At 42.7% G+C, this 15,877-nt stretch overlaps 1 protein-coding gene across 1 annotated transcript in view; it reads right to left on the reverse strand.

The window, feature by feature from the left end:
- Positions 1 to 3,761: 3,761 nt before the first annotated feature.
- UBASH3B (ubiquitin associated and SH3 domain containing B) overlaps positions 3,762 to 15,877 on the reverse strand; it is a 91,588-nt gene continuing 79,472 nt past the window's right edge. Inside the window, exons 10-14 of the mRNA XM_090027058.1 lie at positions 15,082 to 15,174; positions 13,461 to 13,605; positions 9,270 to 9,376; positions 7,452 to 7,561; positions 3,762 to 6,567 (exon numbers count right to left, since the gene is read on the reverse strand). Coding sequence (XP_089883184.1) covers positions 6,430 to 6,567; positions 7,452 to 7,561; positions 9,270 to 9,376; positions 13,461 to 13,605; positions 15,082 to 15,174 — 593 coding nt within the window. The 3' untranslated portion in view covers positions 3,762 to 6,429. The remainder of the gene's footprint in view (positions 6,568 to 7,451; positions 7,562 to 9,269; positions 9,377 to 13,460; positions 13,606 to 15,081; positions 15,175 to 15,877) is intronic.

Raw genomic sequence — 15,877 nt, forward strand, 5'->3', positions numbered from 1 at the left:
ATTAGCATTTGTCCAATTGACAAGAACATAAGGCTTTTATACTGCAGCCCTAAAATAATCGGCTTTGAAGAGAAACAGGAATGCCAGGCAATAGCATTTAATATAATTAGGAAGCAAAAGGGATAACTGGAGCATTGTGAAAATTGATATTGGAGGAAAATCAATGAAAAGGAAGATGCACCTAATGAAAGAAGTATCTTTAGAAATAAAATTAGCACTTCTAATCTTATATACCCAAAACTCACACAGGTTACTGTATGGAAAAGAGATCATCATTTGGGGCCCAGCTCTATTTCTGTTGATTTCACTGGAAGACGGATCAAATCCTTGAAGTCCTCTATATATCAGTAGTATATTTTAGTAACCCCGAGAAACTCTGAGCAAGGTAACTCACACAAGATGCAGCTGACTTCCTGGGAAGATGATCTGGAAGGGGTCTATGTGCCATATAAATTCTGCTGAAGGCTTCAAAATGGGATATCTGTGATGCGCAGGACTTGTTGCTCTAGCTTTCTGCACTGGGTTGTAATTCACTATATGCTTTATCGGAGTGGTTGCTCAAGATTCACTCAATTTAGGTAGGAATAGGAGGTTAAATGTACTCGACAGGCAAAATATCAGCCAAAGGGCTTTATTCTAGATGCACAACATCTTTATTAAATCATCTGTCAACCATTTTGTTTAGCTTTTGAGAAATCCATTTAATGTAACAAGCAAATCAAAATGTGGTGGTGGCTTCAACATTTGTTAGCACTTGAAACTGAGATTTAAATAAAAAAAAGAGATACAGATGTCACAAGGAATTACTGCAATTATTTGGCAATACAACGATTGTTTTCTTTAAACAACAAACATTTTTTCCCTCAAATAAATACAATCTGATCACACAGAAAACCTAATAAACAGAACTACACAACAGCTTTTAAATGGGGGGGGGGGGAAGAGAGTGTGTCCATTGGAAAAGATCAAGTCTTTGGAATGGCTCACAGAAAAACTTCAGAAAGTACTTTTTAGTGGGAACAAAATAAGTTAATAAAAAGAAGCTGGCCATATATTTGTCCATTATATTATGTCATCTCATTAATACTCAAGCAGTAAATGTGTTCAGGTATTTGAGGAAGCAATGTCATCTAAATAGCATCTGAGGAGTGTATGCAATCAATTGCATTTACAGCTTGATTAATCAATTATACCTCATTTTAAACGTATTTGCTGCTAACCTAATTTCATGTCTATTTAAGATTAAAATGATGTTTTCTGCATTTAGAGAGAGGTTTTTTGTTGTTACTACTAGACTTTTTCTTTCTTATGAGTAATTGTCTTATGGAATTTCAATATGTTTTAAGTATTGAAGTATAATCACAAATACAGCAAATCAATTCTCAGTCCCGTGTTTAAACTTTGAAAATCATTTGGCAGCTGCCTGACTAAAATATCCTGTGTCCCTCTTTTTAAAATGAATGTGAATGTAATCGGATGCTAAATATCAGCCCAAGTCTATATACCAACTATCTATATTATGTCCTCTCCTGTATTCATCTATAGGAATGCAATTTAAGTGTAAATTCTGTGTTTTACCCAAGTTCACAGCAGTGTGTGTACAACTTACCACTACTCTGCAGCATGTTGACATGAATTGCAGTTCATCTATATTTGAGTATGTTCATAACCTACCATTGGTTCAACAGGGCAGGTCACTGTTGCTTTTAAACTGTACACTTGAGAAGCAATGCCTCTAGGTCTCACAGCAAGGACTTCAATTAACTGCACAGAGAAGGATTTCCCAGCAAAGATAGATCTGAATTTCATCTAATATCAAGTTCATTTTGCATCCTGATTCAGAAACGCACTTAAGTACTCTTCAGTTAGCTTCCACTTAAATTCATGGGATGTAAGCACCTACTGAAGTGCTTTTCTGAATCAGGGCCTTAAGGGCTCGGCACTGTCAGCAATAAAGTGTCTTTAATTCCCACGGAGGTCGATGGCAGTTGAGGGTAGAGAACACTTGGCAGGATCGCAGCTTGTGTAGCATGGTCCCTAGCCCATTGAAATTTATGGGGATTTTTTTCCATTTGCCTGAGTGGGCTTTGAATCGGGCCCTCCACTTGTAAGAACACTATATAACTGAAATGCGGGGGGGGGAAGACTTCATTTCAATCAGCTGTCAGCTAGTTAAGGGGAAAGGCTGCATTGATGACGATGCTCTATACAACTACAAACCCTCTTTAAAATAGAGGCACTCTATACAAATCTAAGAGCATCAGAGTCCCTAAGGTATTAATTCTAGGCTGGGACGCTGCAAGCTAGATTTGTCTTCCCTTCCTCTCCTTGCAAAATCGCAACTTTTTTTCTTTGCTACAAAATGGCTCTCTCTTTGGTTACAGCAGATTCGCTTCTAATGCTCAGAATAGCCATAATAAAAAGCAATGAATGCCACAGAAAAAGTTGGCTGCTCTTAAAATTTTCTCAAATGACTTTATAGAAATAACAGTTCAAACCTTCAGCTAATGCATAGGGGCATCGGAGTCTAGCAGCCCATTGGGCTAGTGTGGTTAAGGCACAACAGCTTCTGTAACCGAAAACTCACACGGGAGTGATGTGGCTGGAACGATGTCTGCCATCTCCATCTCCCCTGAATACCCATTCACATCTGGAAGGTGGACTTGAGCATGGAGCTAAAGCAAGGCTCAGATTACTGAGCTGTAGCAAGATGCCCTAATCACTTGGCTGCCATGCCCCTCTGTAAATAGGCATAATCTGCTGATTTTTTTCAACAGAGCGATGCCCTTCACCCCAGCTGGAGGCCTGGCCCCAAGAAGGAGCTGGCTGCAGCTACCTGCACCCAATATAAAGGGAGCTTTATAATGCAGCACCCTGCAAACATAGCACCCTGTGTCTGCAGTAAAATGGCCACAAACAATGGACAAAATCATATATCACTCAGCACAATGGGAACAGTGTGTCCTGTGTCTGGCAGAGCCAATGGTGTGACCGGTAGGATCTCATACATGTCAGTGGAGCCTGTGTGGGCGAAGGGGTACACCTGCATTTCTGAGTTGGCAGGATCAAGGCCTTTGGCTGTTGCAACCCCATCTGCTGCACTTAAGGGCAGGAGGTATAGGCAAAACATTCAGATAAAGGCCATACTACAGTGGATTCAGGGCTCGTGGAACCCAGCAAGCACTAGAGAAACCTTTGAGTCAGATTTCTATATCCTTTTTTCTATTTTACTATCTAAGCCCATCTTTCACCCTTCTTGTGGCTGCTGACCATCTCCACTTATCTGCAACTGCGCTTGACTTGGACTGCGTCTCTGATTCTCATGTTGTTTTTGACACAACCCCAAACCTGGAATTTCCAGTTTGCTCTTGCAAGATTTTCAGCCTTATTCTTTAACCAGAAGGCTGGATGAGTATCTAATGACTGCAGTTACTCTGAACTGAATGGAAGGGACTTGATCGGACTCCTGGGGAAGTCAAAGGAAAGACTGATGTTCGTTCCGGTTGGATCAGACCTATGCTCTTCCAGGACAAAACACAAAAGTGCTGTTGAATGCACAGCAATAAGTGGCAATGTAGCCACATGGGAAGCAGCAATACTCCTTCTGAATTTTCTAAATAAATTATACATTCCTTTAAAAGTTTTTATCTCCCTTTCAATAATGCATTGAAATGGTTTTAAAATGAATAAAAACGTATCTTATTGGCACTAGTTTCTTTAACTTAAAACCCCTAATACAGAATAAAATACTCAAGAAAGTATTTTTGCTTTTTTTTGTTTTGTTTTTTTTGTTTTTAAGCTCAGATTCCTGGCACATGAAATTAAAATGTGAGATCAGACTGCAATTGCCGAAATACTTTCCCAAACATCCAAAAATATACTTTTGTAAGATGAGAATAATTTTGAGGTCTTTCCCCCCTTCTCAAACTGAACTCTTATTTTAAAATACTAACTATATGTAAGGATCGGTTACAATATTAAACATTTTATGCATATAAGTTTTGTTCCATACATATTACATGCTACTGTCTAAACAAATTCCTGTAATGGTGATTAATAAAGGTTGAATCTGGATAGCCTGTCACCAGTTTGCATACATGTTACCCAGCATACTATATTATATCTGGCAAGCCTGCAGCATGTAACAGTAGGTTATCCACATAATTAAATATACACCAATAGCCAAATCTGTTTTTGGTTTGATTGTCATTTATTTATTTAATTTTAAATAAATGCTGTTGCAAGTTTGCAATGAGTACGCATGGACGAAAACAAGCAGTAAACACTCTTCAGAAGGTCTGTACATAGCCAAAAATAGTTTAAATTATAATTAAAAAAAAAAGTGACAGTAATATAACTGCACAGATATCAGCGCAGTGTCTTTCTGTCATATAAGTTATCTCCCTGACTTTTCAGTATACATCCCTGGTATAATAATGCATTTACGAATGTCCTACAAGGTATTACGTATACTGTGAGTGTATAAATAATGGACTATTGTTACGTGTCATGAAAATGTACATATTGCACAGAGTGAGCTATTTGTTGATTCAAGTTCTGTACAGTATCTGCTATACTTCTCTTGGTAAGCTCCATGTCATAAGCTAGTTGCTATTATTCTAGACCAAGCGTAGCTAACGCCTCTGAAATTCTGATCTTGCACTGAAGCCCACAAGACCAGCTTTTATCTGTTTCAAGAAGGAAGGGAGTGGGCTCTCTTTAGGTTAATAGGGTATGTTGAACATGAGGCTAAATCTGATCTCACTGAAATTAATGTGATTTTATTTATTTATGTATTTATTTCCCCCTCATGGTCAAGCCTAATTGGCAGGGCTTAAAAACCCTCAACCTAATAATATATATGGATAGAAAGAATAGACGGAATTAAGTCCCAATTCTGGAAAAAGCATATGTTTTCCTGTGTGCTGAAGTCCGATTCAGTTCAATTTACACATGATCTCAAGCTATGTCCTGAACTAGGGCCCAAACAGCAAATGTTATTTCGAAAAGTTTTCGGACTCTTATGCATAAGCCAATCAGATTACTGGGAGTCAAAGACATTTTCTCTGGTAGCAGCTTATCCCATAACCACCCACTTGCATCCTCCTCTGAAGCAGCTGGTGGTGGCCACTGCCAGAGACAGGATGCTGGACTAAAAGGATCACTGGTTTGATTTATGTTGGCAGTTCCTGTGACTTCAATGAGATCAAGATGTTAGCTCAGTATGAAAAAGTAGCATCCTAATGGGTCTAGTGTTTCAATTTCTTTATTACAATGAACCGTTTCTCCGCTCTGCTTTGTATTCTAGACAGATAGCACATAAACAGTAAAGAAAAGGAAGCAAAGTAATCAACCTGATCTGAATGTACAGCTTATCGTTTTGACCTTGTAACGATCCTCAGAGAAGACTGCTTAAGCTAGGGCTATACGAAATATCCAGAAAGGAGTGAAATTCATGCCTGTGCAGAGGTCTAGCTTCAGAACTCTGTGCATCAAGCAAGACCCTGTTTTGAGGTCTTTAGTGGAATTCAGTGGTTATGTGATGCTTAAATTTTATGTACAGGAGTGAATTTTCAGCTACAGAAATCCGAAAGCCTTCACATCTGGAATAATGTTTATTTCATTCCCATTTGAGAAGAAAATGCTCCAGTTCTTTACTCAAAAATGGTCCTGTTGTTTGTGTGTGAGCTTAACCTCTTACCACTTTGAGATTCAGAATTCTCTTTGGACACTGATCCACGTTGTACATCTTTAGCTATCTTCAGGCATTTGCAACATGCCCACCAGTGTGATATCTAGGCACCTAACACAGTAAGGAACAGGAATAGTTCAAAGTTACCTACAATTGGCATGCTGAGCTGTTTCTTCTAGCTTGGTAGAATATCTTACAGAATGTGTTGAGTGTATAGGTATCCTGGGGGAACACAAAACTGCCATTTAGCACAATCTGGGGAAAGTGAAGAAGGTGCCAACATGGCCCAGAACAAAACTGCAAATATATTCTGCAAAATTTTGCAACTGAACCTCACTCCCAACCCCTGAAAGTTCACTATTTTCACAGTCCTAGTTATTATTAACATCGTGCTGAAGGCAGTGAGAATTATTTTGTTATCTGAGCTCAATTTTAAGAAGGAAAAATGTATCCAGGCTCTGCATTCCTGACCCAGCGGAGATTCCCTGCAGTGCAAGCACCTGGCTATACACTCTTATATTCCTTCCGTTAATTGAGCCCTTTCCTATTCACCTAAGTTTTTGATGAGATTTTTTTGCATGAATGTGACTCTACAGGAGAGATGCTAGAACAGCTGAGTGATCCACCTAAAATGTTACAAATATATATATTTTTTCCACTGTCAATAAGCACAAGATATAAGAGACATTCTCCAATGCTTAGAAAGGCCATTGTTTTGCTTGCTTGTTTAGCTTTGTCTATTCTTGCAATAAGGTCTCTCGCCAGTTAAAGCCTCCAGTTGGTCCGTGTGTGAGAGGGAGGATGGGGGGGTCTGTAAGTTGCCAAACCCCTGTATCTCCCAGTTCTTCGCAGGAACAGAAGCCCAAGTATGGAATCTGCATCAAGAAATATTGAAAGAAAATAGAAAGGCAGTGAGTAGTGATAGAACTGGAGCAAGGATGGGGTTCTCAAACGGCATTACAATTTTCTCTCCAAAGTCACTTGGGCTCTCTGGAGAATTCAATTCAGAGTTCAGAAGATATTTACAATCTGATAGAGAGCAGGATTTGGGTGGGACTTTCAGATGCTGTTTGCAAAGTATATCTCTGCAGGCAAATTATCATCAGGCCAGATGATAACTTTGCAGATCTAACTTAAAGAGTTGCCGTAAGGAGTTGTGTGCACGTTGCGGGGAGCAGGGATAGATTGGCTAACGCTATTGCCAGAAAAGCCAGTACAGCTAAGGGAGGGTGATCTGGATCCTATTCTAGCTCTCATGTCTTCAGTGTGAAAGTCTTCTGCTACAAATCTCCGTTTAATAGTGATAACAAGCAAGGCCAAAGACAAGATTTCCAGGTCCCAGGCTGTGCTTGCAAGTGCTGAAACACAGACAACACTGCAACACGCAGTCAGTGAGGCAAATACCTGTAAGTGGGCAATGTTATTTTTCAGGTTACTTCCCCGAGTACACCAGGACTCTGAAGTGGCCTAAGAAGGAAAACTAAGATGCTGCCATCCCCAAAGCATAAAATGCAGTTGCAACATGCAGCCCTTTGTATGCTTGTATTTTGATCCTGTGTTATCCGTCACAAAAGTGACATGTAAGATAAGCTTCTTAAGCCAATCTTTTCCACTTGCATAATTTCCTAAGTCTCTGAAACTCAGACAATGGGTTGAATTAACTGATACTGGGAACAAAGTCTCCTCTGCAGTGTAAGGAGATTTAAATTATTACTTTAGTTTCATTAGCCGGAGAGCTTTGCCCGCTGTTCTTAATTACCTTTCTGACCATCTGTACAAAGTCCTTCGAATTCTGAGGCGAGAGCCCCTGGAGCTGGCAAGTACAAGCCTCAAGAGATGATGCATGGGCCACTATCAAAATGTTATTTCCTGCAAGAAAAGGAATAAACACAGTGTTTGGGGTACATTTGCATTCGGGAGGAGGGGGAGAAAAAGCAGCTGTCCAAGGTCGATCCTGTCTATTTATGTCGCTTAACCATGTTTAGTGTCGTATCTAATGATGCAGTCTGTATATATGGAAAATATTGCTTGCTACAAATACTTGAGACATTTTTAATGAAGTGCGTATGGCTGGAGGGGGTTGCAAATTCTTTGCTGCTCTGATTTTTTTTTTTTTAAAAAGAAAAAGAAAAGAAAAGGACTCTTTGAAGAAAAAAATTTGAGAAGGGGATTTCATTTGTTTTGCGTAGGTATTTTTTTTTTCCAATTAAACCTATTTTGGTTTCTCTACTGTACAAAAAAACATGATGAGTTTTGAACAAAAGTGGAAGTTTTCCACTTCATTTTGAAATGTTTAGTGGAAAATACTTAACAGGATTACAATCAGACCTACTTGTGCTCAACATTTTTAAACCCAGGTGCCTGAAGGTTATTCAGCTACTTAGAAAATGCATCCGGTCACAGCTGCTGAATGTCCCTGTTTGATTTCAATGCAAGTTTGGAGCACCTCCTGAAAAGCAAGTCCTTTTTATTCAGCTGGGTGGATATGTACCCAAGATCCTAATTTCAGGCATCCAGGCTTGATAATTGTAGCCTATATTCCTAATTCTTCAGATGCTGATACTCTTAAAAAAAAAAAAAAAAAAAAGGAAAATCAAACTGGAAGTGAGGTGCTGCATTAATCCAGGAACAGTGCCCAAAGCTTTCCTACCCAAAAGTGCTTTACACACAAGTGCTAATTATGTCTCTTCCCCCCTGAGGCATGTACTGTCTTTATCTTTCAAACGGAAAAGCAGAGATGGAGATGGCCAGGTAAAAATTGTAAACCTGGCCAGGGATTTTGGATGCCTGACTGTTAAATTCAACCCGAGGCATATTAAAAGGGTGGCTAATTTTCGGTTATTCAATGCTTATGCTCTGAAAATCAGGCCCCTTTTGAGGCGTCTCAAGCTAGGCATGCAAAAATTGACAGACTTTAGGTGTTAGCATTTGGCCTCTGGGCAATTCTACCTGCTTTCCTGGGACAATGATTTCTGAAAAGCTGTAGGAAGGATCAATGCGACATAATTACTGACGTGACTGGGATTCTAGAAATATCCCATCCCGATGCTTTTCACGTTTGGCTCTATTCGCCCATGTTTATTTCAAGGTAATGTTTGGAGAATGCTCTGTCTCTGTCCCAGTGCAAATTGGGCTGCTGCAGTAGTGATTTCAAGACTAAGCAAGAATGGGGCTTGCTAACAGCCAGACTAAGGCATGCAGACTCCCCTTCCACTTCTGCTGAGTGAAATAGGAGAGTGGAAATATCGTGGTGGTGAGTTGCAGAGGAGACTGCACAGCTTGTATGGGCATTAGGACTCCTAAAAACAGTTGTCTCAACAGGCACCTTGTTCTGATGTGATTGTGGACATATCTGGTAATGAGAGAGAGCAGAATATTTGAAAAAGTTGGGCCTGAAACAACACCTAGATCCATCTGGGTCCTGAACTGCCAGTGTCCTGGGGAGAAGAGTGAGAATTAAATATGCGGTTTTGTTTCAGACACCCAGGTGAATTAAGGATCTCAGCTGCTGTGAAGAACCAGCTCTTTGTTTCTGATCCCTATGGAAGCATTATACAGCAGAAGCAGCACCACTTACCTTTGCCTTTACATTCACTGATGATTTCTTTTGTAACTTGGTAGCTTCTACCTATGTAGGTGTCATAAGACTCTGAAACCACTAACTTGCTGACAGGTATATGAGGTCTACGGGTAGAAAAACAACAATCACAGTAAGTTGGAGAGAGCCTGAGCTGCGTGCTGAACAGGCAATACTGTTTGCTGCCAGTGATAGTCAGCTATGTGAACTGATCAGTAGGAGGGAAATGAGATGCACTTACTTATCCTAGCAAGTTACCATTGCAGGTGGAGAGTATAGGAATATTTGGTTCTTTTTACGCTCTTTGCTAAGAAGACCTCAAAGCATTTTCTGATGATTAAACTTCCCAGCACCCATGTGAAGTGTGCAGATGGGCAAAGCCCTGTGTTAGAGAGGCAAAACAAAACACCCAGACTGTGTCTTTCCTAAGTTATTTTTTTTTCCAAATGTATCATCATTAGAGTCCAGCTCTGCTAGTGCAGTCCTAGAGGCGGAGGTGGTATTTTGACTCTTGTAAGACACTGGGGTCTTAGTCATGGATCTGCACCCTACAGTGCTAGGCACGATGCACCCAAGGAACAAGAAGACAGTCCCCGTCCCAAACAGCTTATGATTTAGGAATAAGGTGAGAGAAAACAGACGGACACAGGCAGACTGAGTACTAGGAAACCATGAGACAATACTGATCAGTGTGGATAAGTAAGACAATGGCATTCTTAATCAGAGCACTGTCTAGCTCTGCTCAGAGCAGAGGTGCATGAAGGGGTGGTGGAAACACAAAACACTTCTTCTGTTTTGGAAATGTGCAGGACTACCTTGGTGAGAGAGGTTAATGACCACCTTTGTGCAGGCAAAACCAGTGACTTACACGATGTCTGGGTAGCTAACAACTTTAATGGGAGTAGAGTGAGGGCCAAATATTAAGATGGGGGAGTGGAGAAGGAAAGGGGTGCAGAAGGTTGCATTTTCTATTCACTGGATACAAGGGAAAGCCCTGTCTCTTCCCCGCTCCACCACCCAGTAGCCAGAAGAAACTCTCATTGGTGTCTGTGGGAATTACTCATCCTCTGTGGCAGAACACTATGGGCTCCAGTTTCCCTCACCATCAGACCACACAAGAATTGTTTTGTTTTGTTTTTTTCTCACTAGAAGAATATACCTTATGGTCTTCCCAGAAGGCTTATGTTTCCAGAATGGGCTACGTCTGTGGTCCAACTGCTTCGCTATGCATTAGCAATATCCTTTTTGGAATAAGTACCGGCTAAGCATCTTGATTTAGGAACAGTATGTATACTGACTATATATTTCCATAGTCAGAAAGTTTAATTTGCAGACAGGAAGGACCAAATACAAGCAGTCATATGGTATAATTAGACATGAAAGGATTCAAAGTGGTTTTTATGCTGCTTTGGTTGCTTATGTCTACTTGGTCATTCTAAAATGGAAAGTAACTCTGGTGTTAGGGCCTATGGTTTCTGGTGATATCACAAACCACAAAAAGCACCAGCAGAATAATTGTTCATCAAACCCGGTGAGGTGGAATTCCCATGCACAGAATTAACCACTTGGGACGGTTTGTGTCTGATATCTCTTAGTGTACAGTTGGTATCCCTCCACTGATGCTTAACCACATGGGTCATTGCTTATGGGAAATCAGACTGACACCGCTGTTGTACCAATGACACTGTCCTGACCAGAACTATATGACCTTTCTGGATTCAGTCGCTGGGTGGGGAGTCTCTAAACGTGTCCAGTATTCATAAGTCTTAGAAGTGGAAAGACCTATGAGATCATCTTGCCTACTCCTCAGCCCCCTGTCAGATAAGCAGGGCTATTCTTGCATGCTGCTTTATCTAGGCTTTTTCTTTGCCCTTGAGCTGTTTACAGTGCTAAGACAGTTCATATGTTTGCATCCTGCTTCATATATGCTTCAAGCAGTAATTCCCTTTGTGCGAGGAGGAATTGTGTTTGGCCACCATTTGAACGTTAGCTAAAGGCAATGGCATTCAACAGCAGAAGCCGCTGGCAACATAGCTAGGTATAAGACAGGCAGTTCAGTCAGCATTAACAGCATGAGGTATGGGAGTATGGAGTCTATGCCAGGCTCTGAGGCTAAGCTAAGGCCTTCTCTTCTGTTATGGGCAGGAGACGGTACTGAAGAAAGAGGCTTTTTCTAACCAAGAGTTTTGCTTACGGTGATACTGAAAGTTTTCAAAAATGTGAGTTCTGCATTTGTTTCTGCAATCTTTAATATTCACTTTAGGTAACAGGCTTCTGAACTATTCAGAAGGAAAGCTGATTTTTCACGTGGATACTTAGTACCTGGATTACAGGCTCTTTGATGAATGTCAAACGTAGATGTGAGAAACAGGGCCCCTGTAAGGAGTTAACCATTAACCTACAGTTCTTGTTGAAGCTGACTGCTGTCCTAGATGCAACACAAAGGAGGGACAAACAGGAAAATTAAATGCTGAGGACCAAAACTTCAGCTGTTATAAAATCATACCGCTCCAGACACCTGGGGATCCAACCCTAGGAAAAGGAGGAGAGATCCAAGGGTGGGTATTTGATACAGACAGGATTCTGGTGACCCGCCCCTCTGGACCCATGGTGTTACAGGGCACTTGGTGCACCTGTCAAGTTAGAGGAAAAACTGCAGGAAAAGCAGCCCGCAGGTGTGACATGGGCCAATTAAAAGGCCACCTGACCAGAAGAGGGCTGGGCTTGAGGCATATAAGCCCAGGGCCTGAGCTAGTCAAAGAGTCTAGCCTCAGGAGCCAGAGAGAGAGGCGCTCCTGGCAACAGGGTTTTTTAGCAGCACAGAGCCTGGGAACATGGGAGACCTGAGAACAGAGATGGGTAAGCCTATAGCCTAGGAAGAGAGAGGCCTGGAAATAGGGGTGGATGAGCTCGTAGCCTGGAGAAGGGCAGAGGCAGGGCCCAGCAGACTGGGGCTAAGGCCTGTAGCCCTGGAGAAGTGGTTATCAGCAGGGCCTGGGAGACCAAAGGTCTGACCAGCCCAGGATCAGGGTCAGGGCCCAGAGATTGGGGGAAGCTGAGCAGGTCCACAGCCGGAGACTAGTGGAAACAGGAGCCCAGGAGTCTCTTTTGGCATAGCAGGGCTAGGCTCTGGAGAGGAGCCAAAGACTAGAGCTCACAGCTGGAAGCCACGTAGAGCAAAGAGCCTGTAATCCAGGAAGGGCATGTCAGCATATCATCTGTGAGGCATGAGAGCGGGTATTGGGGATGATAGAGCCCGTATAATTAGCCCTTAAGGCAATGACTGTGGGTACCTGTGGCTATAAGAGTAAGACCAGGCTTGGAAAGATGTGGGGCTGCCTCCCTTTCCTGCGACCCTAATAGCATCAAGGTGTAGTGGATGAGTAAAGGGGAGAGTGTCCAAAGGGAGCCAGGTTGGCAAGGGTATCCTGGGCACTGGGGGCATCATGACCACCCCTGGGACAAGCACTTGCTATGCATGGGTAGTTCACAGCAGCACTGTTAAGTGGTCATGTGCTGGCTGTGCGCTAGGTAGGGCCAGGGCTATTTAAACTGGGGAGATGATAAAGGGAGCAGGAGTGAAAGGAAGCCGACAAGTCTCTTGTGAGGATACCATGATTCTTTTGGTGGATGAAAATGTGTTCCTCGGTATGCTGCAAAGTGCACAATCGAGGGCCTTTACCATGCAGTTAAACACACAAACACAAAGCTGAGGGTTCATCAGCAGGGCCCTGGGGTGTGACTAACCATGATTTAGCTCGGGCTATAAATGCCCAACCAAGAAAACTCAGTTGCTCAACCATATCTTCGATTACCTTTAGAACAGAGATCAGCCTGGGCTGCACAGTTCAAATCCAGACCCCACATCTCAAAGATCTGGAGAGGGGCAAGGACTGAGAGCTTAAACCTGATCTGGGAAATGTCCCCCTTGGCCAGGCTCAGCTGCACTAACTGGGTGCCTGAGGACTCCACAGGGGATGTAGTTGCACTTGGGCACTCCTGGAAGGCCGCAAGGCCTCCCTAACTTATTCTAGGAGCTGAATTGGCTCCTAGCAGTTGCAGGAGTTGGTTGAGTACAAAGGTGACCTGTGGCTTGGCCAGACGTGAGGGTTGGGTCCCCCCCAGTGGCTTCTTTCTTCCTACTTCTGCTTTAAGTTAAATATATTATTGAGCACCGTTCTTTGCTGCTACCTGTATGTTGTATCAACACTCAGATTGGCTGCTGCTAAATCCACTGGGGGTATCCAGGCAGGTAACGTGGTGCCAGAGACCCATTTTGTCCACTCGAACAAGCCTGGTTCTACTCGAATCTTCAGAGTGTTTTCTTGTTGCATACCTGAAAGAATAAACAATGGAATAGAAAATTTATGAAAGCAAGAAGGGAAAGGGGGTTTAAATTTGAGAGACTTTATTGCTACGTTGTGATTAGGAAGCAATTAATTTTTCTCTGAGTTGGGGCTGGTGGGATTTGTTGTGTGCAAACCGAGTATTTGCTTGTAGTCAGCTGGCCATAAACAGGATCAGTATGTGCATCCTTACCGACGTGCTGCAAACTAAATCAGTGCATCTAACTTGGCTTTGCTGTGTGCTTTGTTTGGAGCCCTGTTTGGACTGGAGCTTCCACATGCCTGAGGCATTCAGAGGCAGTGAATGTGCTGCTGACATTGAGGAGCAGGTGCTGGCACCTCCCGCACACCTTATGCTACCAGTTCTAGTGCCAGGGGAGCTAACACATTTGCATTCACTTTTCAACCTAGTCTGGGAGTTGGCTTCATTCCTCAAGACCCCATGGAGTTTCTCCAATGCAGAAATAGTGCTAGTGATTTTCTGCAAACCAGCAGAGGGCACTCGTGCTTCTTGTACGTGAAAGACCGGCCAGGCGGCGTTAGGGCGGGTGGGAGGATCCTTCAGCAGACGGGTGTAGAATGCAAAATAAATACAAAAACGTTCACGGCAGACATCGGGGAACAGGTGCTCCCCTCTACTAATTTGCTTTTAATTGCCAAATACAATGTTCATGTGGTTTCTATGCTGGTAGTGCCTAGATGCTGACACTCTGCGTTACAGGGGCAGTGGCCGTCATATATAGCAAAGAGAGAGTTCCCCCTTCCAAAGGGGCTAGGACAGAGGCACCTATATTCCGGCTTACCCATAACAATCGAGCACAATTGATTCCTGCCGATAGTTTAAATAATTGCAGAGAACGTTTGCAGACACCTTTGCACCTCCCTACTACCTCGGTCCTGTAATGCACCTAGGCTCATAATCTAATCAGGGGCTGGTAATGTTTTTCAGGCCATGGGCTAGAACAACCCACTCCAGTCTGACATGGAGAGGCAGAGCAAGGAGAAGAGGCAGCAGCAGGGACACAGCTCCGTGGCTACAGTGAGGCTCCTTGCTGTTCTGCTTGGGCATGGGCATGGGCATAGTGAAGCCTAGTGTCTCTGTAGGCCAGATCTGGCCTGAAGGCCATATGTTGCCAATCTCTGATCTAGGTCGTTAGAATCTGTGATAACTAGAGCATAGGATACAGAAACTGCCCCGGAAAGCAAAATTACCAATCTAGCTAGCCTGGTCTCCTGACTTCAGTAATGGCTTCATATTGCATATGGCCTTGAAACATTGCTATTCCATTGTGTGAAGGGAAGGACATCCATTCCTTGCATCAGCAGCGGATGGTCCAATGCCTCGGTGCTTCTTGTAACTTTATCTGCATAGCACATGGAGCAGGGGTGCTGTATTTGAGGCCTGTCATTAAACAAGTGGGATTTGGGAACTCCATTGCTGGTTCTCCTTCTTTCTGGCTTCTTACCTTTAAGAATATTGTGTGCTGTCTGTACACAACGCAGCGATGGAGAACTGTAGATGTAGTCCACAATGGTCTTGGTCTCTAGCAGGGCTTCACCTGCAAGGAACATTTAATATTACTGCTGCAGATGTAATATCAGGATGCATGTAGAACAGTTTATCTACCATGTTTTATTTCGGCAGTACACTGTACTTTACTGTATGTGCAGACATGAAACCAGAATATGTTTTCCTGTGGACTGAATTTCCGAGAACCTAGCAAGGAAATGTTCAAAAGAATCACAGTCATTTTGTTACCGGGATGGTGGCAGCCTGTTTCAAGAGAGATGCACATGTTTTGTTCTCTCCCAAAGACTTTTGCTCATTTTTGCAATTTTCCCTCTTAGATTGCCACCTCAGGCTGAAATCAAATGGGAGCTCTTTGTGTGTGGGGAAACCAAATTAGCTTGACTTTTTATTTTGTTTCATCTCTCCTGATGTAAACCAGGAACAACTCCACTTACCCCAAGAGGTCAGAATGTCAGCAGGTATAAATCACCATCGCTACATAGGCGAGCTTCATTACGCTGGTATAAAATTGGTGAAAGGCTGATCAGCATTGGCCTCAACGTTATGGTTGCTTATATTAAAGCAGTGCCTAGAGAGTTCAAATGAATTTGGGACCCCAGTGCACTGGGTATCGTATGACAGCAAGCCTGTATAAAGTTTGCAATAAAAATAAGGAAGGGGGGAAGGAATAAACTACTGATCCCAATTGCATGCGTTTAATTGTAGCTCGGCCTGCAGCTCAAAGAGCCGCG

Source organism: Crocodylus siamensis, chromosome 14 (genome assembly GCF_052110815.1).
Source record: "Crocodylus siamensis isolate JL-2025a chromosome 14, ASM5211081v1, whole genome shotgun sequence".
Classification (NCBI taxonomy): domain Eukaryota; kingdom Metazoa; phylum Chordata; order Crocodylia; family Crocodylidae; genus Crocodylus; species Crocodylus siamensis.